This window comes from Podarcis muralis, chromosome 13 (assembly GCF_964188315.1).
Source record: "Podarcis muralis chromosome 13, rPodMur119.hap1.1, whole genome shotgun sequence".
Lineage (NCBI taxonomy): Eukaryota > Metazoa > Chordata > Lepidosauria > Squamata > Lacertidae > Podarcis > Podarcis muralis.
In genome coordinates, this window is record NC_135667.1 from 45137061 (window position 1) to 45159400 (window position 22340).

General features: G+C 45.1%; 1 protein-coding gene across 1 annotated transcript in view; it reads left to right on the top strand.

Moving 5' to 3' along the window:
- POLR1A (RNA polymerase I subunit A) overlaps positions 1 to 22210 on the top strand; it is a 38912-nt gene extending 16702 nt beyond the window's left edge. Inside the window, exons 15-34 of the mRNA XM_077917502.1 lie at positions 622 to 771; positions 1348 to 1531; positions 2150 to 2232; positions 2331 to 2489; positions 2944 to 3042; positions 3513 to 3665; positions 3885 to 3967; positions 4896 to 5061; positions 5531 to 5752; positions 6951 to 7165; positions 8701 to 8868; positions 9542 to 9677; positions 11077 to 11234; positions 12503 to 12638; positions 14886 to 15002; positions 16006 to 16266; positions 17251 to 17451; positions 18910 to 19027; positions 19619 to 19783; positions 21898 to 22210. Coding sequence (XP_077773628.1) covers positions 622 to 771; positions 1348 to 1531; positions 2150 to 2232; positions 2331 to 2489; positions 2944 to 3042; positions 3513 to 3665; positions 3885 to 3967; positions 4896 to 5061; positions 5531 to 5752; positions 6951 to 7165; positions 8701 to 8868; positions 9542 to 9677; positions 11077 to 11234; positions 12503 to 12638; positions 14886 to 15002; positions 16006 to 16266; positions 17251 to 17451; positions 18910 to 19027; positions 19619 to 19783; positions 21898 to 21998 — 3075 coding nt within the window. The 3' untranslated portion in view covers positions 21999 to 22210. The remainder of the gene's footprint in view (positions 1 to 621; positions 772 to 1347; positions 1532 to 2149; positions 2233 to 2330; positions 2490 to 2943; positions 3043 to 3512; positions 3666 to 3884; positions 3968 to 4895; positions 5062 to 5530; positions 5753 to 6950; positions 7166 to 8700; positions 8869 to 9541; positions 9678 to 11076; positions 11235 to 12502; positions 12639 to 14885; positions 15003 to 16005; positions 16267 to 17250; positions 17452 to 18909; positions 19028 to 19618; positions 19784 to 21897) is intronic.
- The last annotated feature ends 130 nt before the right edge of the window (positions 22211 to 22340 follow it).

A 22340-nucleotide genomic window follows, 5' to 3' on the forward strand; every position in this document is an offset into this window, starting at 1 on the left:
GTTTTCCTTTTAACGTGCTGGACTTTTCCATTATGTTTTCCCCCACCCGCCCCCATTCTGTATTAAGTCCAGCTTCCTTCCATATTTTTCAGTCTTTTCTCCCCCGCCCATCACGTTTCCCCCCATTTTCCTCCAGCTCCCCTCGCCTTTCCCCCCTAGAATGCGATTCTGTAAGCAGGGGCTTGGCTTTTTTGTTTTTAAGCAGCACCCCCCTTTAGTACATAATAGGTGCTTACTAAATATATTTTTAATTGTTTTCTTTTATAAACCGCCCTTCATCTGAAGATCTCAGGGTGGTTCACAAAATAAAAATACAGGGCAAAAGCACAAAATGAAAAAGTGAAAACACAACAATACCCCACCCCCCCACACACAAAAAAACAATAAGATGGGTGAAGATGGCTAAAACACAGAGATCCTTTTGATAGGTTGCCTGCATCCAAGGCCTTGTTGTTTTTGTGCAGTTCAGCGTTGTATGTATGTGCTTCCTGCTGTTCTAGCCACAAAGGTGAACACACCATTTGCCAACAGGTAGGGGTAGGTAAATGCCTTGAAGGGACCAATTGCATATCAGAGTGAATGCCTTTTCCATTTATAATCGAACCTTGTATTCCATCGCAGGTTGTTTCTACATTGTTAATAAATGTAATTCCAGAGGATCACATTCCACTGAACTTGCTTGGGAAAGCCAAGATTGATGGGAAAGCCTGGATGACAGGCTCTGCCAGTAGAATTCATGGATCGGGTCTTGCCTTTATGTGCGAATCGCAGGTATGGTTCGATGTTTAATAATGTACGGGGTCGACAAGGGTCCCAGAGTTTTGGCTGGCTTTGCTGGCCAGACAGGACAGTCCTTATTGACATAGGAGCATATCCTGATCAATACAGGCAACTCCCCATTTATGCAGGGGTTATATTCCAAAGCACTGCATGTTTAAGTGACATTGTGCATATTTGAAACATCATTGAAACAGAAATAGCCTGCAAATCCCACCTCACCTCTGCCCTGTGCTGCCCCTTTTTGTGACTTTTTGGGTCACTTCTGGGTTCAGCGCGATGCACATATGCGCAGTTGCACACATATTGAACATGAGCAGATGGGGGTTGCCCGTACCTCTGAGGCTCCAGGCCCTGTCTGTCCACCCTGGCTTTATTATTACTATAATGAATTAAATTTCTATACCGTTCTTCATCTGAGGATCACGGAGCAGTTTACAGTATAAATGCAGGTCAAGGATCTGTGCTATTTTGGAAAAACCAAAATGGGCATCTAAAAGTGCACTAAAAGAGGAGGTTTCGGAGTGGGTGTAGTCAAGTCTTGACTTAGAAGTGTTTTATATCTGCCAGGTTGTCATCAGAAATGGAGAGCTGCTCTGTGGGGTGTTGGATAAAGCTCATTATGGTAGCTCTGCCTATGGGCTGGTCCACTGCTGCCATGAGGTCTATGGTGGTGAGACCGGTGGAAAGGTGCTCACAGCTCTGGCTCGGCTCTTCACTGCCTACCTGCAGTTCTACAGAGGTTTTACAATGGGTGAGTAATCCAGTTCTCTTTCCCGTTTCTCTTAAAAAGAAGCACACAGTTGTTTCAGCACCCAAAATATTAATGAAAACATCTCCTAGAATGACACTTCTGCTCTGATCCTTTGTTTGAAAGCAATCTGCATTTAAGGGACGCGGGTGGCGCTGTGGGTTAAACCAGACTTGCCGATCAGAAGGTCAGCGGTTCAAATCCCCGCGACGGGGTGAGCTCCCGTTGCTCGGTCCCTGCTCCTGCCAACCTAGCAGTTCGAAAGCACGTCAAAGTGCAAGTAGATAAATAGGTAACACTCTGGCGGGAAGGTAAACGGCATTTCCGTGTACTGCTCTGGTTCGCCAGAAGCGGCTTAGTCATGCTGGCCACATGACCCGGAAGCTGAACGCTGACTTCCTCGGCCAATAAAGCGAGATGAGCACCACAACCCCAGAGTCGGTCACAACTGGACCTAATGGTCAGGGGTCCCTTTACCTTTACCTTAAGCCAAGCAGAGCAGAAAGTCTGTCTGGGTTTAGCAGAGAAGAGCTTCCTTTCAGGGGGAAACCCCCCTGAAGAAACTGTTGCTGAATCTCAAGTGGGAGAGGGTAAGCACTCAGTTCTATCTTCTCATTCTAGGAGTTGAAGATATCTTGGTCAAACACAGGGCAGACCACAAGAGGCGCAAAATCATTAAAGAAAGCACCCGGTGTGGTACAAAGGTAAGCTGATACTTTTTTTGGGGGGGGGGTCTCACTTCTCCAGGCGCCTTTCATTGTTATCCCTGCCTTGGCCCTCAACACCGCCTTGTTCTTTTCAGGCTGTTCAAGCTGCGTTTAACTTGCCTCAAACCTCATTGGATGAGGAGGTCCGAGGGAAGTGGCAAGACGCCCATCTTCACAAAGACCAGAGAGATTTTAACATGGTCGATCTGAAATTCAAAGAGGAAGTCAACCATTACAGCAATGAGATTAACAAGGTTTGCATCAAGAAATTTGAGATCATCCTAACATAACGTTGGTTCATGTATTGGACCTCTTATCATTCCTGTGCAGTCCACAGAAATATAGATATAGATGCTTAAATACATTTGTTTGAGGAGCTCAGGGGCATATAATATACGAGTTCTCCCATTTTATGATTGGAGCAATTAAGTGGAGTGGGTTAGGCCCAGACCTGCCCAGTGGGCCTTATAGATAGCAAGGGGAGTGGGGGACTCAACCTTTCCTGGTCCTATTCCAGATTCCTGCCCACTTCACCACACTAGCTCTTAACAGACTAATTCATACTGCTTTTTCTCTAAAGAAATTGTAGTTCCAGTAAATAGAAAAGAGAGTTGGTTCTCTATTTTCCCCAATGATTTCTTATTTCCCCCCTGTTTTTTGGTATTGTCATCCTGGCTTAAACAGGATTTTATTCCCCAAAAACTGTAGGTGTGCATGCCTCTTGGACTTCACCGGCGTTTCCCAGAGAATAACTTGCAGCTGATGGTGCAGTCAGGAGCCAAAGGTTCTACTGTGAATACTATGCAGGTAGTGTTTTCAGACAGTGCAATTTAGCTGTAATCTTCAAAGCTGGATCAATATACCTTCCACGTCGTCCAGAATCTGACCCAGGAGTGCTGTGCATAGCCAAGTGATAGCAGTGATTTTGTGACCATTCATTACTACAAATTGTTCTGCTCTGAACATTCTTATTTTAGGACACCAGTGAAGATTAGCTAGCCACCACTCCTGTCTAGATGTTTTCAGTTCCTCTTGTTGGTATTTAAATGCATAAATATCAGAGAGAAATGACAGGGATCTTTTTAGATTATTCTAGTGGGATGAAAACTGCAGGTTACATGACAGAACTTGAATATAAGGAAAATAATAATAATGCTTTAACTCAACATATTTTTAAAGAGCTATAGTTTTATTTGAAGAAGTCAAAGAAGTAAGCTAGTTAATTCTGGTCTGATCTTGTCATTGTATCTCATTGTGTCTCTTTTGGCTTCTTAAAGATTTCTTGCTTGCTGGGCCAGATTGAGTTGGAAGGTCGAAGGCCTCCCTTGATGCCATCCGGCAAATCGTTGCCATGTTTTCAACCTTATGACTTTCCCCCCAGATCAGGGGGGTTTGTGGCTGGCAGGTTCCTCACTGGCATTAAACCGCCCGTAAGTTCTTCTGCCTTGACTCTTTTTCTCTGGGCTACATTTCTCTCATGTGATTTAAATGTACCTTCAAGCTGACATAATCTAATACCATTTTGTCTCTGTTCTGTTGGATATTGCTTTCTGGAGGGCCAGTTTTAAGCAGAGCCTTACGTAGCGTGCTGCTGCCTAGTTACGTGGGGCAAGAGTCCTTTTCTCACAGAGGTTATATTTGTGCTTTAGGAGTACTTCTTCCATTGTATGGCTGGTAGGGAGGGTCTAGTGGACACAGCTGTCAAAACCAGTCGGTCTGGATACCTTCAAAGGTAAGAGCTGCTTTATTACAGTGTTTCTGTTTTTACACTTACCGATGTTACTGCCTCAGGGAGTGGCGTGCAGTGAAATTCTTCATAGGGGAACAGTTAGGGCCAGGGGTGCCAGCTTGCAAAGGCGATTGGAACAGGGGCAACATTGCACACATGAGCAGCACATCTTCCTCCCTAAGGCTTTGGGAAGAAGGCGTCAGGATGCTGGAATTCTGCTGCCTCCTTCCCAAAGTCTACTTGGCTTTGGGAAGGTCTGGGAGGGCTTTTGGACCCTGTCGGAGCATCGTGCCTCCCTCCCTAAACCAGGCAGAAGCGTCCTGGGCTTTGGGAGGGAGGCACCAGACCTTAATACTCTAATTTACTGGGTTCGAATCCCTGCGATGGGGTGAGCTCCCATTGCTCTGTCCCAGCTCCTGCCTACCTAGCAGTTTGAAAGCACACCAGTGCAAGTAGATAAATAGGTACCGCTGCGGTGGGAAGGTAAATGGCATTTCCGTGCGCCCTGGCTCCCGTCATGGTGTTCCCTTGTGCCAGAATGCTGGCCATATGACCCAGAAAGCTGTCTGTGGACAAACGCCGGCTCTCTCAGCCTGAAAGCGAGATGAGCGCCGCAACCCCAGAGTTGCCTTTGACTGGACTTAACCATCCAGGGGTCCTTTATCTTTTACCTTTACCGGGAACATTTAGGGGACTAACCTAGTCCCCCTAGTCCACCACTGTACTGCCTATTTCTAATCAGCAAGGAGGAAACTATTTAGCCGTCTTAAATAAAGTATCTTTCGTGTCAAATTGATCATTAGCGAGCAGGCATTGGGCTGTGCTGTATCCAGTGGCTGCATTTCTAAAGTTTCTTAGTACATCTTTTAAAGACACTGACTTCAGGGTCCCCTAACATTCTCCTCCTCTTGTCACGCTAATCTTTGTGCAGGTGTATCATAAAACATTTGGAAGGGCTGATAGTTCACTATGACCTGACTGTGCGAGACAGCGATGGCAGCCTAGTCCAGTTTCTCTATGGAGAAGATGGCCTAGACATCCCCAAGACACAGTTCTTGCATTCAAAGCAGTTCCCTTTCATCACGGATAACCACAAGGTAGGGTTTTCTGCCTCCATTTATTTCCGTAGACTTTGGAGTGTATCTTCTTCTAAAAAGGACTTATTCCGAAAATGGCATGTTGGCAGGGTTTTCGGGAGAAATGAAATACCATATTTTTTGCTCTATAAAACTCAGTTTTTCCCTCCTAAAAAGGGGAAATGTGTGTGCGTCTTATGGAGCGAATGGAGGCTGCGCAGCTATCCCAGAAGCCAGAACAGCAAGAGGGATCGCTGCTTTCACTGCGCAGCGATCCCTCTTGCTGTTCTGGCTTCTGAGATTCAGAATATATATTTTTTCTTGTTTTCCTCCTCCAAAAACTCGGTGCGTCTTGTGGTCTGGTGCGTCTTATAGAGCGAAAAATACGGTATGTGCAATGGCTGCATAGCGCTGTCTGTCAGAAAAGGCCCTTTCATGGTATGTGACCAGTGTGCCATCCCCATCAACTGCTTTTGTATATTTCTTACAGGTGATAGAGAAATCAAAGCATTTGGATGAAGTGTTGCCGAAAATGGACCCCCAGCAAGCAAACAGCCAGTTCAGATCCATCAAGAGATGGCAGAGCAAGCATCAGCAGTCTTTGAGGAGGGAAGGAGGCTTTTTGCTGTTTTCTCAGGAAATGTTGGCTAGTGTAAAAGCACAGATCCCTGCAGGAGAACTTGTGAATGGCCGAGATCCTGCAACTCTGCAGGTAACTTTCAATACAGATGGGGCTTGTCAACCTAGGAAGGTAGCCCATCATGTTAGGATATAGTTCCGTTCCACCTTAAATGGTCAGGCGTGATTGTTGTGTGTCACATGCCTGTTTACTCCCAGCACTGTTCTCTCGGGGAACTTCCGTTTTGTATATAGCTTTTGTTCCGGCTGTTTTCCTGGACACGGATGCAAGCAGTCATGTTTTTCCCTTGTTTTGATCTACGTTGAATAAAGCTGTAAATATGCTCTTCTGTCTGGAGAAGGAAAATTGATCCTAAACTTCCAGTGCAGGCTTCCTCAACCTCGGCCCTCCAGATGTTTTTGGCCTACAAATCCCATGATCCCTAGCTAGCAGGACCAGTGGTCAGGGATGATGGGGATTGTAGTCTCAAAACATCTTGAGGGGCGAGGCTGAGGAAGCCTGCTCCAGTGCCTTGCAGGATATCTTTGGAAGAAGAAAAGGCTAAGGATTAAACCCTACACAAATCCAGAGTGGAGTCCCTAAGGGGGTTGGATGGCGTCTTGTATGCCTCCTTCTGGCAACTCCTGCAGCCAAGCTGGTGCCAAATGTATTGCTCTGCTTTCCATTGGACCACATCTGCAAGGCCGAGAGGGAGGTCTTGTCATCTGCGCAGCCCATGACCTCCATACACACTGCCCAGGCTTGCACCCCAGGGAGGTCATTTCAGTGCTGCTAATGTGGCGGTTTGACTTCACCCCTAGAGGTGCACTCTATTGTCTCTTGAGATGGATGCCAATAATATTTATATACTGTCCAATTGTCTGGGTGGTTTGCAGTTGATTGTAATGATTCATGAATCCAAAGGTTTTTGTGGTTTATGGTGTTTGTAGTTATAAGGGAAATACCGTATTTTTTGCTCTATAAAACTCACTTTTTCCCTTCTAAAAAGTAAGGGGAAATGTGTGTGCGCAGCTATCACAGAAGCCAGAACAGCAAGAGGGATTTCTGCTTTCACTGCGCAGTGATCCCTCTGTTCTGGCTTCTGAGATTCAGAATATTTTTTTCTTGTTTTCCTCCTCCAAAAACTAGGTGCGTCTTATAGAGCGAAAAATACGGTGATTTGCCTCTGTACCATGTTTTTTTAAAAATTGTTCTTTCAAGTGCAGGAAATCTGTGTACAATATGGGGGGGGGGGGACCTATGCTGCCTTTAATTCTGCTGCCTATTTCAGTTGTTAAAGATGTGGTATGAATTGAGCGAGAAGAAGCGGAGGAAGTATCAAAAGAAGGCAGCGAAGTGTCCTGATCCTAGCCTTGCTGTCTGGCGGCCAGACATCCATTTTGCATCGGTATCGGAAACATTTGAAAGAGAAGTTGAGAATTTCCTCAGAGAGTGGGACGCTCGGAACAACACGAGCTACAGCAAATCTGAACTTTCTTCTCAGAGGTAGCAATTTTTATTTTAAGGCATATGCAAGCACTGCTGCTTCTGTCTTAGGGTCCAGAATGCCTCGTCTATGTATTTAAGTATCTATTAAGCGACATCTTAGGTCTCTGCTTATTGTGAAGAGACAACTGATCGCATCACAAAGTTGCTGCAGATTGTGAACAGGTTATCAACATGTGAGTTTCCTTCGGCACGCTACAATAGTTTCCCGGTGTGGAGTTGAAATGTCTTTATAATCCTGAAAAAGAGAGCCTAAATCTTGAAGATTAACAGTGTTCTAATTCACGAATAGGGATGCGGGTGGCACTGTGAGTTAAACCACAGAGCCTAGGACTTGCTGATCAGAAGGTCAGCGGTTCGAATCCCCGCAATGGGGTGAGCTCCCATTGCTCGGTCCCTGCTCCTGCCAACCTAGCAGTTCGAAGATAAATAGGTACCGTTCCGGCGGGAAGGTAAATGGCGTTTCCGTGCGCTGCTCTGGTTCACCAGAAGTGGCTTAGTCATGCTGGCCACATGACCCGGAAGCTGTACGCCGGCTCCCTTGGCCAATAAAGCGAGATGAGCGCCGCAACCCCAGAGTCGGCCACGACTGGACCTAATGGTCAGGGGTCCCTTTACCTTTACCTTGCCAGGTAACAGCTGCAGAGAGAGTTAAGACGCTGCCACTGAATCTTATGTGGAGCTGGAAAATATGTGCGTATTTTAGAGAGAGGCAAAGAGGGATAGAGGAATGTGCAGCATGATACTCTGTAGGTCTGCTCAGAAGTAAGTCCTCCCAGATTCAATTGTACTTAGTCCTTGGTAATTGTGCATAGGAGTTGTAGTCTAAGTAAGGAGATGGGATAGATGAAGACAGGAATTGCTATTTGAATGATGCACCAAGGCCTTTTAAAGCCTTTACGCCGGCATAGGATGTGGGTGGGTGTCATTTTGACTCTGCTTTAGGCATCAAAACCAGAGCACCCAGATTATGAAATAGAGGACAGTGAAGGCTTTGCTTTTCCAGGGAGTTTTGTTAGAATGGTTGCCTCCTTGAAAGGTTAAAAAGGTAAAGGTACCCCTGCCCGTACGGGCCAGTCTTGACAGACTCTAGGGTTGTGCGCCCATCTCACTCAAGAGGCCGGGGGCCAGCGCTGTCCGGAGACACTTCCGGGTCACGTGGCCAGCGTGACAAGCTGCATCTGGCGAGCCAGCGCAGCACACGGAACGCCGTTTACCTTCCCGCCAGTAAGCGGTCCCTATTTATCTACTTGCACCCGGGGGTGCTTTCGAACTGCTAGGTTGGCAGGCGCTGGGACCGAGCAGCGGGAGCGCACCCCGCCGCGGGGATTCGAACCACGACCTTTCGATCGGCAAGCCCTAGGCGCTGAGGCTTTTACCCACAGCGCCACCCGCGTCCCTTCCTTGAAAGGTTAGTCCGGTGAAATTTGTCGTTTTGACATTTCTGTTTTATTGTAAGTAACTTTTGAGCACATCTTATACAGAAAGGCAGGATACCAAATTCATAAACCAGCTCCTTACTCGGGTGTCCTCAGGTTAAATGACTTGCTGCATTTGAAGTGGCAGCAATCGCTCTGTGACCCAGGAGAAGCTGTTGGCCTCCTTGCTGCTCAGAGTATTGGGGAGCCCTCCACGCAGATGACCCTGAACACCTTTCACTTTGCTGGAAGAGGCGAAATGAACGTCACACTCGGTATCCCGAGGTAAGATAATGTTGTGTTGTTTTGTTTTGTACTTTCTTCTAACCACTTCTCTCTCTAAGCTGTGCTGCACTGAATACAGAAGAAGAAGAGTTTGGATTTGATATCCCACTTTATCACTACCCGAAGGAGTCTCAAAGCGGCTAACAATCTCCTTTCCCTTCCTCCCCCACAACAAACACTCTGTGAGGTGAGTGGGGCTGAGAGACTTCAAAGAAGTGTGACTAGCCCAAGGTCACCCAGCAGCTGCATGTGGAGGAGCGGAGACGCGAACCCGGTTCACCAGATTACGAGTCTATCGCTCTTAACCACTACGCCACACTGGCTCTCAGATAGAAAAAGGCAGAGACTTGCCTTATCATGAAAAATTGAATATGCTAATTTTTTTTATTCTTGCCATTATGGTTCAGTCCCCCCACAATAACTTTAGTTTTCATTGGGAAATGAAAATAATTGCTTTCATTTTTTCCACTGCTCTGCCATCTTGAGTACTTCCTGCCTTCTGGGGAAATTTCAGCCTTTCCCTCCAGTCCCCAGAGGGCAGGAACTAGCGCAATGTTGAGTGTCTGTTCCACTTATAAAGAGAGTAGACTTTCAGCAGGTAAGAGCTCTCTTTTTTAAAAAAATGTTTCTTTAATATCCGTGTGTCTAAACGTTCAATAATTCTTTGCTATAGGTTGCGGGAGATCCTGATGGTGGCTACTGCTAATATTAAAACCCCGATGATGAGTGTTCCTGTACTTAATACCAATAAAGCTCACAAGAAGGTGAAGAGGCTGAAGAAGCAGCTTACCAGAGTATGCTTAGGCGAGGCAAGTCATGCTTTATATGGATTGATTGGTCGTGGAGACACTGTCATGAGCAGAGACTTTTGTGGGTGGGGTGAGCAGTGTGTATCTTCGCGTCTAAGTCTTAGACCTCCCCTCTCCCTTCCTGAAGCCTTTCCTTTCTGGTACAGTGGTACCTTGGGTTACAGACGCTTCAGGTTACAGACACTTCAGGTTACAGACTCCACTAACCCAGAAATAGTACCGCGGGTTAAAAACTTTACTTCAGGATGAGAACAGAAATCATGTGGCAGCAGCCCGGCAGCAGCAGGAGGCCCCATTAGCTAAAGTGGTGCTTCAGGTGAAGAACAGTTTCAGGTTAAGAATGGACCTCCAGAACGAATTAAGTTCGTTCTGGAGGTTAATTCTTAATTTGAAATGAATTAAGTTCTTAACCAGAGGTACCACTGTATTTTAAAGTAACAAAGGGATCATATTTGGGGCTGGTTGCACACCTGAGCATGAGCACTTGATTACTATATAGTGCAGCAAGAGAAGTGGTGTGGTTTTTTTTCTTCCTCTACCCCGTTTTGAAAACTCAGAATGTGTTTTGGATTTTAAAACAACAACAACAACACCATGGCACATATCCTTCTCCAGTGGACTGTAGAGGAGGTTTTTGGAGAGTGGGAAAGTGAAAATAGTTACTTTTTCCTTCCTCCTGAAGCCATCTTGTAAAGGGCAGGGAGGGAGGTTTCATGGTGTGCAACTCACTAACTGCAGCTGTAAAGGTAAAGAGACCCCTGACCGTTAGGTCCAGTCGCAGGCAATTCTGGGGTTGCGGCACTCATCTCGCTTTATTGGCCGAGGGAGCAGGCGTACAGCTTAGGGGTCATGTGGCCAGCATGACTAAGCCACTTCTGGCGAACCAGAACAGCGCACGGAAACGCCGTTTACCTTCCTGCCAGAGTGGTACCTATTTATCTACTTGCACTTGGATGTGCTTTCGAACTCCTAGGTTGGCAGGAGCAGGGACCAAGCAACGGGAGCTCACCCCGTCACGGGGATTCGAACCGCCGACCTTCTGATCGGCAAGACCTAGGCTCTGTGGTTTAACCCACAGCACCACCCGTGTCCCATAACTGCAGCTGTAAGGCACTTTCTAAATTCTCAAGACAATTGCTTTCTGTGCTGTGTGAAAGTTCAGAATCCCAATGGCGCTTCAGATTTGAAAGTCTGCTTTTTTCTGTGTGTGTGTTTTCCTAACGGAAGGTTCACATTCTTGAAAACGGAGCAGGCTAAAATTATTTAGAAAAAAACTTCAGTTTGAAAGAAGGCTAACCCTAGGGAAACTTCAATTGTACTGGCAGCAAGATGGCTTACAAAGATACAGACATCTTCCTAATAGGGTGTTAGAATTTAGACATTCTTCTTACTGTTTCAGGTTTTGCAAAAATTTGACATTGAAGAGTCTTTGTGTTTGGAGGGGATGGTAAGCAAGCATCGTATCTACACCATCAAATTTAGTTTCTTACCATATGAATGCTACCAGGAAGAGAAATGCGTGAAGCCCAGGGACATATTGCATTTTATGGAGTCGAGGTTCGTCCTTTTGTGTTCATTCCTTCTCAAGACTTTTATCTTTGGACTGCAGAGATCTTAAACCTCAAAGCTGTACTTTGCTAATTGTTTAACCATGGTTAGGCATTACTGAGAAGGAGATTGCTTTCCTTCATTCCAATTTTTGACCAGGCATTGGCTATGTACTCTCACTTGAACTGGATTTTCATATTTCCCCACATACTGGCTACCCCTAGTTCAGGAATTTTTCACTAGCCCTATAACCAGATTCTGCATTATTATTATTATTTTTTTATAAAATATTTATTGAAATTTTCAAAACAGAGAGAAAAGAAAAAAATTAAAAACACATAAAGTTTACATTCCTTATTTTCAATAACATCTTTCCCTGACTTCCCCACACCTCCCCTTCTTGTATTCCAGTTCCAATTGTTAGCTCAGCAAGTTCTTGTCCCCAAATTTCACCTTATTATATTTAATTCATTTTAATTAACCAATTTTAACTTATAAACCTCAATTTGTACGTCAATGCTCATTCTTAAAACCCTTTTCTAAGGTCGACCCAAGTTCCCTTCCACGAATTTCCCAATTTTTACACTGATAACAAAACAGAATAAAAAGAAACAAAGTATAATTGTACACCCTTTGGATTCCCAAAGCCCCACCCCCCCCTTTCCCGGTTTCGATCCCCAACGAATGTCCATCAGTCTATCAACTATCAGCCTGGAGACCTCACGTCCGAGGCTCTTAATTCTCTCTCAGTTCCTCTCTGCCGGTTTTTTTGATAGTCCTTTGTATTGAACACCAAATCTCGGAGAAGCCAGATTCTGCATTATTTGAGGCTACCCTCCTACTTATGAAATGAAAACTATAGGTTTCAGAATTACAATAGCTATATTAATTTTAATTATAAAAGAAGAAGAAGAAGAAGAGTTTGGATTTGATATCCCGCCATTCACTCCCTTTAAGGAGTCTCAAAGCGGCTAACATTCTCCTTTCCCTTCCTCCCCCCACAACATACACTCTGTGAGGTGAGTGGGGCTGAGAGACTTCAGAGAAGTGTGACTGGCCCAAGGTCACCCAGCAGCTGCATGTGGAGGAGCGGAGATGCGAACCCGCTCTTACCCACTACACCACACTGGCACAACTTGGCAGGGAAATTCCCTTTGAATTTGTCCTCTGACTTGTCTGGATCCAGACAGGAAGCATGTCCAGCATTGGTTGCAGTGATGCACAGTCTGGAATCCAATTTGAGGCTTTAATTGTGAATGTATTACTCCTTACTCCAGATTCTTTAAAATCTTACTTGAAACAATTAAGAGGAAGAGTTCTAAGTTGGCATCTTACAATACTGTGAGCACTCGAAGAGCAATGCAGAGGGACTTAGAAGGTGATGGGGAAGATGGCGTATCCCAAGAAAACCAGGTAAAAGTCTAGTCCTCTTGAGTCTACTAGTACTGTGAATCCTTGGTAAGGTAAAGGTAAAGGTACCCCTGCCCGTACGGGCCAGTCATGTCTGACTCTAGGGTTGCGCGCCCATCTCACTCTGTAGGCCGGGGGCCAGCGCTGTCCGGAGACACTTCCGGGTCACGTAGCCAGCGTGACGAAGCTGCTCTGGCGAGCCTGCACCAGCGCAGCACACGGAAACGCCGTTTACCTTCCCGCTAGAAAGCGGTACCTATTTATCTACTTGCACTAAGAGTGCTTTCGAACTGCTAGCTGGGCAGGAGCTGGGACTGAACGACGGGAGCTCACCTGTCACAGGGATTCGAACCGCCGACCACACGATCGGCAAGTCCTAGGCTCTGAGGCTTTACCCACAGCGCCACCCGCGCGCGTCCCACGTGAATCGTTGGTAGGCTTTGTAAAAAAAATAAACTCATTTTTATTTGCATAGTTTTGCTCCTGCAATTCATTCTTTCACGTATTACAGTGGTAAACTGCTATCTTAAGTACGCAGGAGTTATTTGAAGTGTCCAGGAATCATTTGTGTAGATATGTTATACAGTATAAGAATAGTTCCTTCTGCCCTTGAATCAAAGTCTTTTTTTCTTGAGCTTTCCCCCCTTGGAAATGTTTCATGCTGCTTTTAGGCACTCATACAGTTGTGCCCAAGGTAAAAACCGATTTAACAAAATGCTGGTCTCGGCATTGCAATTGATGAGAATGACCAGTTGAATTGTTGGTGATTTAAGATTGTTTTCCAGACCTTGGAAGGATCTTAGCTTTACTGCCCTAAGATTCTCCTAGTGGGTCTGCTTCCTCAGGAAGCAATAGAAAGCCTCTCAATTGCTTCCTGTATGATTCTGTTAAGTCATTAGACTGTTGAAATACCGTATTTTTCACTCCATAAGACGCACTTTCCCCCTCCTAAAAAGTAAGGGGAAATGTGTGTGCGTCTTATGGAGCGAATGCAGACGGGAAAAGCCCCCAAGAGCCGCACGCAAGCTCCGCGCGGCTCTTGCAGGCTTTTCTACGAGGTGGGAGAAGGGCAGCGTGTCACTGATGGGCTGCCCTTCTCCCACCTCGTAGAAAAGCCCGCAAGAGCTGCACACCCTTTAAAGAGCATGCGGCTCTTGGGGGCTTTTCCAGGAGGTGGGGGAAGGGACAGAGGGCAGCCCCTCAGTCCCTTCCCCCACCTCCTGGAAAAGCCCCCAAGAGCCCTGCTCCCTTTAGAGAGCCGTGCTGAGCGTGACGGGCTGCCCTTCTCCCTCCTTGTGGAAAAGCCCCCCCACACACACACACTCCACGCGGCTTGTGAAAGGAAGCGCTGAGCATACAGGCTCTGCTCAGCACTACCTTTAAAAATATATTTTTTTCTTGCATTCCCCCTCTAAAAACTAAATGCGTCTTATGGTCAGGTGCGTCTTGTGGAGCGAAAAATACGGTGATCTACCTTCTAGACCTTAACAGCGCTATCAAGTGTGAAATTAAGGAAGCCTTGCCCAGTGGAAGCTTAGTTCTCTGTGGATGCAGAGCGTTCTTATGCCTAGTATTTCTTTCAAGCCTCTCAGTGATATGTCCAAAGTAACCCATGTAAAAGTGTGAATCTTGGGACATGGAAAAGAGTTAAGAGCCTCGGACAGAAGATCACCAGGTTGATGGACCATATGGAATTGATAGAAAGGACTGACAGAATCTGAGACCAGGGAGAAGAGACGGTGAAAGAAGTTTGGAAAAAAGTTTAAAATTTATTTAGAGAAATATTGTAAAATTAAGGAGTGTTAGAAAAATGTTGGAATGAAATTACATGGCTTTAGTAGAAACGTTATAAGGAGTTAAGTTCAAATAAGTTTTAGTGTTTTAATGGTAAGATAAGGTTAAAATAAATCAAGACAATTAAATGACAGAAAACAGTGAAAGATGGAAAGGATTTGCTGAAATAATTAATAACTAGAATACAAAAAAGGGAGGTGTGAGGAGGTCGATGAAACAAGTTAATGAAAGACAAAGATATGGAAATATTGGATGTGTTTTTAATTGTTTTTGCTTTTGTTTTCGTTTTGATGTATTGTGTCTTGTGTTTTTTTTTATGTATTGTATTGATTTGTATTGTTTACTTTTTTCTTTTTTTACTTCTTTCTGTAATCTTCAAACTTTTAATAAATATTATTTTTTTTTAAAAAAAGAATCTTGAGGCCATTCCCCCTTGCAGCTTTTCTCTTTGTTTAGGGTGACGATGAAGCTGTAGGTGAGGAAGGAGGAGGTGGAGGTGCTCCTGATGCTGAAACAGGTGAAGGGGATGATGATGCTACAGATGCAAAAAGAAGAGCAAAGCAGGAGGAGGAGGTAATGATATACTGTTAGGTCCCAGTAGGCTCTGCTTGTTTCAGTAAGAGCCGACTAAGAAAGGCCTTCTGCTCAGGTCAGTTTCTGAAGCAGAAGGAATGGGAGGTGGGATAAAGGGAAGGGTCGAAATACTCAAGGAGCAATATTTTGTCCAAGTAATAAATCCGCTTCATTAAAGATTTGGCTTGCAGTGTTCTGTAATGAGTATATCTTGTCGAGAGAAGTATATGACTCAAAGCAGCTTTATAGGTAAAGGTAAAGGGACCCCTGACCATTAGGTCCAGTCGTGGCCGACTCTGGGGTTGCGGCGCTTATCTCACTTTACTGGCCGAGAGAGCCGGCGTACAGCTTCCGGGTCATGTGGCCAGCATGACTAAGCCGCTTCTGGCGAACCAGAGCAGCGCACGGAAACGCCGCTTACCTTCCCACTGGAGCGGTACCTATTTATCTACTTGCACTTTGACGTGCTTTCGAACTGCTAGGTGGGCAGGAGCAGGGACCGAGCAACGGGAGCTCACCCCGTCACGGGGATTTGAACCGCCAACCTTCTGATCGGCAAGTCCTAGGCTCTGTGGTTTAACCCACAGCGCCACCCATCTAAGCAGCTTTATACCGGTTGCCAAATGACAGCCTGTGTAAGTCATGTTTTTAAACAAGGCTTCACCTGCCTGCTTTTACTTTGGAGGGAAAGCATCCATAGGACCCTGTTCCAGAACCTGCTATTGCTCCAGGGGTCTCACAATTTTTTTCCTTCTGAAAATCACCCCCGAAGGTGCTGTTTGTTGGTTTTTAAGCAGAAAACTAGTGTGGGGTGCTGGTTGGTATCAGGACATTAGGATCAATGGAAGATTCTTTTCTATGGCCCAGTTGAAAGTGAAATTTGAAATTATCCTTGTACACTGGTTCTAGTATTTGGAGATGCAAAACTTGTTTAAACATTTTCCCCTCTCTTTTTTTTTGTTGGTTATGGTTCGCCTCTGGCTGAAGTGTATCTTTCTTGCAGGTTGATTATGAGAGCGATGAGGACAACGAGGTGGATGACGATGATATTCCGGATGAGGAAGAGACACAAGGGTTAGATGAGAGGAGCCCAGAGGGAACGGAATCTCAGGATGAGCATTATGCGCCTTCCTCTAGTCAACAAACTCGGAACAAGAGGAAGAACTTGGATGAATTAGCACAGCAGAGAATTAATGCTGTGCAGGAGAGCAGCGATTCCATAGAGAGTTATGCCTACGACATAAAAAATGAACTGTGGTGTAAGGTAAGGTGGTGGAAGTGTGTGCGTCCAAAAAGTGACATGTTCAAGCTGCGGAACACAAACCATAATGTTGCAATTGACCTATTTATTTGGTTATTTAGCATTTTAGCCCACTTTATCGCAGAGGCTTTAAAGTGGCTTGCAAATAAGAAAAGGTAAACGTTATTTACCAAATACAAACAAATATAGGCATAAAGCTCGAAAAGAAAATGACTAGCTAGTAGAAATCTTATAGAAAAATACTTACACACTATGATAAAATAATAGGAGGGGAAGTGACCATTTGCTTTGTGCAATACAGTGTTCCCACATCAATTTGTGGAGACCTCCTACTTTTGTCATGATTCCAAAAGAGGGTGAATCTCCAGACCTATTTGCTCTGAGATGTTTCAGGAGTGGAAGCCTAAAGGACAGCAGGTCCCAAAGCTCGGCTCACCAACTGCTCTAGCTCATTGGGAGGCTTGTTTTTAAATCACTGTATTAAGAAGTGGGTGTTGTTGTTGTTTAGTCGTGTCCAATTCTTTGTGACCCCATGGACCAGAGCACGCCAGGCACTCCTGTCTTCCACTGCCTCCCGCAGTTTGGTCAAACTCATGCTGGTAGCTTCAAGAACACTGTCCAACCACCTCGTCCTCTGTCGTCCCCTTCTCCTTGTGCCCTCCATCTTTCCCAACATCAGGGTCTTTTCCATGGAGTCTTCTCTTCTCATGAGGTGGCCAAAGTACTGGAGCCTCAGCTTCAGGATCTGTCCTTCCAGTCAGCACTCAGGGCTGATTTCCTTCAGAATGGATCGGTTTGATCTTCCATGGGACTCTCAAGAGTCTCCTCCAGCACCATAATTCAAAAGCATCAATTCTTTGTCGATCAGCCTTCTTTATGGTCCAGCTCTCACTTCCATACATCACAAAAGTGGGTGTTAGGTTTGCTCTTCTCAGTGGATCGAAAAGGCTGCCTTTTAACACAGGATTATATTGTGCCCCCTTCTAGGTCTCACTGAAACTTCCTTTAACGAAGCAGTACTTTGACCTTGCCTCACTTGTGACAACTCTGGCAAACAACACTGTTGTCCAGGAGACGAAAGGGATCACACGGTGTCTCTTAAACGAAACCAGCAATAAGAAAGGAGAGATGGTGCTCACTTTGCAGACCGAAGGGATAAACCTCCCTGAGCTTTTCCGATATGCTGACGTATGTAACGAGGAGCTGTTCTGTGTTTCCTATAGGGTGTCAAAGAAGGAAGGCAATGGGGGAGCCTGTCATGAGAATGGCCTGATATTTTTTTTAAGCTTACCTTACAGCATTTTCCTGGCGGCTTGAGAAGCTTATGCAGATCTCGGTCACACCAAAGCGAAGCGGATAATTGTGCCGCTGATTTCAGTGAGAAGTCCCAGCTTTTGCTTTTGAGTAGAGCGTTGCGATTTTGCCATTGTCAAAATAAAACCGCTTTTGACCTATTGCTTCAGTAGCTGTGAGCAGATTTGAGGAAACGTTTCCTTTTGTGTTTGGGCAAAGTGCCCTGGAAATTGAGTGCCTGATATTTGCAAAAGCTACTGTCAAAGGATAGTAAGAAGCCACAGAAATTCAGTGGAAAGTGGCTCACACTAGTCGAGAGGGGAACAGCACTGTCCATAAGGAGTTCAACCAATATGTGTTAGCATAACTCCAGCGGGTGCAGAATGCCGCAGCGAGACTCCTTACGGGGTCCTCGCTGTGGGATCACATTCACCCGGTACTATACCAGCTGCACTGGCCCCCGGTGGAGTACAGGATCAGGTTTAAGGTGCTGGTTTTAACCTTTAAAGCCCTATACGGCCTAGGACCCTCTTACCTACGGGACCGCCTCTCCTGGTATGTCCCACAGAGGAACTTACGGTCTTCAAATAAAAACATCTTGGAGGTCCCAGGCCACAGAGAGGTTAGGCTGGCCTCAACCAGAGCCAGGGCTTTTTCGGCTGTGGCTCCAATCTGGTGGAACGCTCTGCCACAAGAGCTAAGGCCCTGCGGGATTTGACATCTTTCTGCAGGGCCTGCAAGACAGAGCTGTTCCGCCAAGCCTTTGGCCAGGGCACAGCCTGACCCCCCCTCCTTTGGCAATTTTCTTAGAACTCTACCCAGTGGTTGCCTTCAATTTGATTTGAAGTTATTATTATTATTATTATTATTATTATTATTATTATTAAATGAAATAATTTTAAAATGTTGTCTTATTTTATTGTTGTTAGCTGCCCTGAGCCTGGCTTCAGCTGGGGAGGGCGGGATATAAATAAAATTTTATTATTATTATTATTATTATTATTATTATTAATAATTTCCTGACTCTTGCTGTGAAGAACTTAAGTGTTTTAAGAAAAATTAGAGCAAACTACTTGTAACGGTTTCTGGAATGGAATATGCAAATAATAATTGCAGCAAGTAGGTGTGGTCATGATCAGTCATGCAGTCTGCATCATACACAGCTCTGCCCTAAGTAATTGAGTCACATGCAGTCTGTGGTTTTTAAGGGGCATGTTTAAAATTAATCCCCCTCCGCCCCCCGGTCTGTCCAGCTGCTGCATTTTTATTTGCTTGTCAACAAGCTACATACACATTTCTTGATTAACTCTGTTCAAAAAGTAGCTCACCAGTCAACTGTCCCCTCTCTTTTAGATTTTTGATGTGAACCGGCTTTATTGCAATGATATTCATGCGATGGCTAATACCTATGGCATTGAGGCTGCCTTGAAAGTCCTTGAGAAAGAGATTAAAGATGTGTTTGCTGCATATGGTAAGATGGGGTTTTTTTTTTAAAAAAAATTATTTTTATTGATACAGCAAGAAAAAAAGAAAAAACACAAATACCAAATTACACACAGGAATAACCATAGACACATAATTTTCTTAACAAACAATAAAACATATATTGGTCTTAACACTAAAGACCCAGCCTCCCGTCTATTCCATATCTTGATTTCATATTACTGATTGCCGATACACACTTTTATCGTAATTAAACTTTTTTCTTAATATATCTAATTTCTTATATCTATCTTGCACCTATTACTGAAGTTCCTCGAATGCTGCAACAGTAAGATGGTTTTAGATTGTCAGTTGATCCTAACTGTAGTTGCAAAACATGGCCTATCCGATCAAGCTTTGGGGAGGAAAAAACTCCATTCTGCTTGTATTGGCTGCATTTCCCATTCTCTCATAATCAGTGTGCTCTTACAGGCCAAAGAGATGGTGAGGCTTTAGTAAAGATTTATCAGCATGACTTAAAGGAAGATATTGGAGGACAGGCTCCATTGAAGTCCCCCTTTCATCTCCCTCTTAACGTTTTAGAGAGGCAAAGCTCTAATCTTCCTCCTTGTTTTGACAGGTATTGTGGTTGATCCTCGGCATCTCTCTCTGGTGTCGGACTACATGTGCTTCGAAGGCGTTTACAAGCCACTCAATCGGTTTGGGATACAGTCCAATTCGTCCCCCTTGCAGCAAATGACATTTGAGACGAGCTACAAGTTTCTGAAGGAAGCCACAATGCAGGGTAAATAATCGGGGCAATCAGTGCTATTTCAGTGCCCTATCCAAACCAGATTGCCTGCAGGACCCAGATAATCCACTCTATCCAAGCATACCTGAAGCTACATGGCCACTACCATCACTGCCACCTTTGCCTCAAATAGAATAGTTGTTATCTGCCTAATTAGAAGCAATGGGGGATATGTGGCCTTCCAGGTGTTGGACTGCAATTTCTGTCATTCATGACCCTTGGCCATGTTGCCTAGGGCAGATGGAAAGAAGAGTCCAGCAGCACTGGGGGGTCAGAAGTTCCCGTTCTCTGCTATAGGCAGTTCTGTTATTCTAGAGAAAAAGTATGTATGCAGGCATAGATGATGTGCAAGATCAGTCCCTCAAATTATGAGCCTGGTCACCCTTATGAACACTTTGCATGGAGCTATTTACCTTTTAGGGGACGCGGGTGGCGCTCTGGGTTAAACCACAGAGCCTAGGGCTTGCCGATCAGAAGGTCGGCGGTTCGAATCCCCGCGATGGGGTGAGCTCCCGTTGTTCGGTCCCAGCTCCTGCCAACCTAGCAGTTCGAAAGCACGTCAAAGTGCAAGTAGATAAATAGGTACCGCTCCGACGGGAAGGTAAATAGCGTATCTGTGCGCTGCTCTGGTTCACCAGAAGCGGCTTAGTCATGCTGGCCACATGACCCGGAAGCTGTACGCCGGCGCCCTTGGCCAATAAAGTGAGATGAGCGCCGCAACCCCAGAGTCGGTCACGACTGGACCTAATGGTCAGGGGTCCCTTTACCTTTATTTACCTTTTACCCCAAGTTTAACTATTCAATGGTCATATCTGGTGCCTGCCCCCATCAACACTGACATTGGCAAAAAGTGACTAACTGATCTTGAAATAATAAGAATTTACCTGTCTTTCTCATGAATTTCGAGGTGGGGGTCGGGGAGCAAAAAAATTTTTTGGTTATTGGTTCATTTCCACATTTTATTTCGAAAGCAATTGTCCCTCAGGTGATCACAATTTCTACTGAACACTAGCTGTCTAAATTTGCATTGCTGGTGATAATCACATTTGTGATTTAGCATGAATGAGAATTCTGGGGGACAGTCTTACCACTCAACCGAAACAGGTGTCAAAGCTGGACTTCTTCTTTAAAGACAATTCCATTCAGGCGGAGTGCTTGTTTCTGGAAATAAAGCTTTGTCACCAGAATTAGGACTCCTAGTTAAGATCTCTTGTAACTAGCCATGAGTTGGCACAGTAGTAAAAAAAGACTGGGAAGGGCCAAATTCGCTGCAAGAGCCCACACATTCACAGAGTCTCACTAAGCCATAGTTTGGATTACCATGTCACTGGAACATGTCATTTGCTATCAAAGGATCATTGGTCCCTGCAATATCTGCAGTGTGAAATGGCCTTTGTAGTCTCCAGATCTAGTCAAATGATGTAAGAGGATCTCAGAAGAATTCCTTTTGGAGACCTGTGTCATCTCTGAGATATAGAATTTTTTTAAAAAATAAAGTAATAGCATCTTCTAATACTGTTTTTGGGACGCAGGTGGCGCTGTGGGTAAAAGCCTCAGCGCCTAGGGCTTGCCGATCGAAAGGTCGGCGGTTCGAATCCCCGCGGCGGGGTGCGCTCCCGTTGTTCGGTCCCAGCGCCTGCCAACCTAGCAGTTCGAAAGCACTCTCGGGTGCAAGTAGATAAATAGGGACCGCTTACTGGTGGGAAGGTAAACGGCGTTTCCGTGTGCGGCTCTGGCTCGCCAGAGCAGCGATGTCACGCTGGCCACGTGACCCGGAAGTCTCTCCGGACAGCGCTGGCCCCCAGCCTCTTGAGTGAGATGAGCGCACAACCCTAGAGTCTGTCAAGACTGGCCCGTACGGGCAGGGGTACCTTTACCTTTAATACTGTTTAAGCTTCTACTTAATTGATTTGATAAAAGATGGATCAGCTAAAATGAGATGGATCCTCAGTTTACATCCAACAGCAAGTGGCTATGCTACTCCTACACACACACACACACACACACACACACACACACACACACACAGCGCAAGCCAAGCAAGTGATCTTTCTTATGTCAGACTTCCAAGTCCCAAAATGATTTGTTTTTTATTTGTTTTTTTCCAGGCTCCCACGATGAACTTCAGTCTCCTTCTGCTTGCCTCGTGGTAGGAAAAGTTGTCAAAGGAGGAACAGGCTTGTTTGATCTGAAACAGCCTCTAAAATAGTGTGCCTGCTTTTGCTTAACTTAAAGACTATTAAACTTTTTTTTTTTCCTGGAAAGAAACATGCTGCTATTTTTCTTTGTTTGATTTGGGGCGTTTTCCAGCTGTCATTGAATGTAAATACTACTGTTGACCTTATTGAGTTGATAACTACTTGTGCCTTCTGATCTTCAGGAATTATATTTAATAATAATAATAAAGGTCTTGTGCCCTCAGTTTGTGTTTTTATTTACCTGTGGGTTCATAGACAATATGTTCTGGGTTTGAGATGTGTTACCAGACAGTCTGGCATGAAAGCTCCATGATGCTTTTCCAGCAGGAAGTGAAGGCTCCCTATGTGTTCCT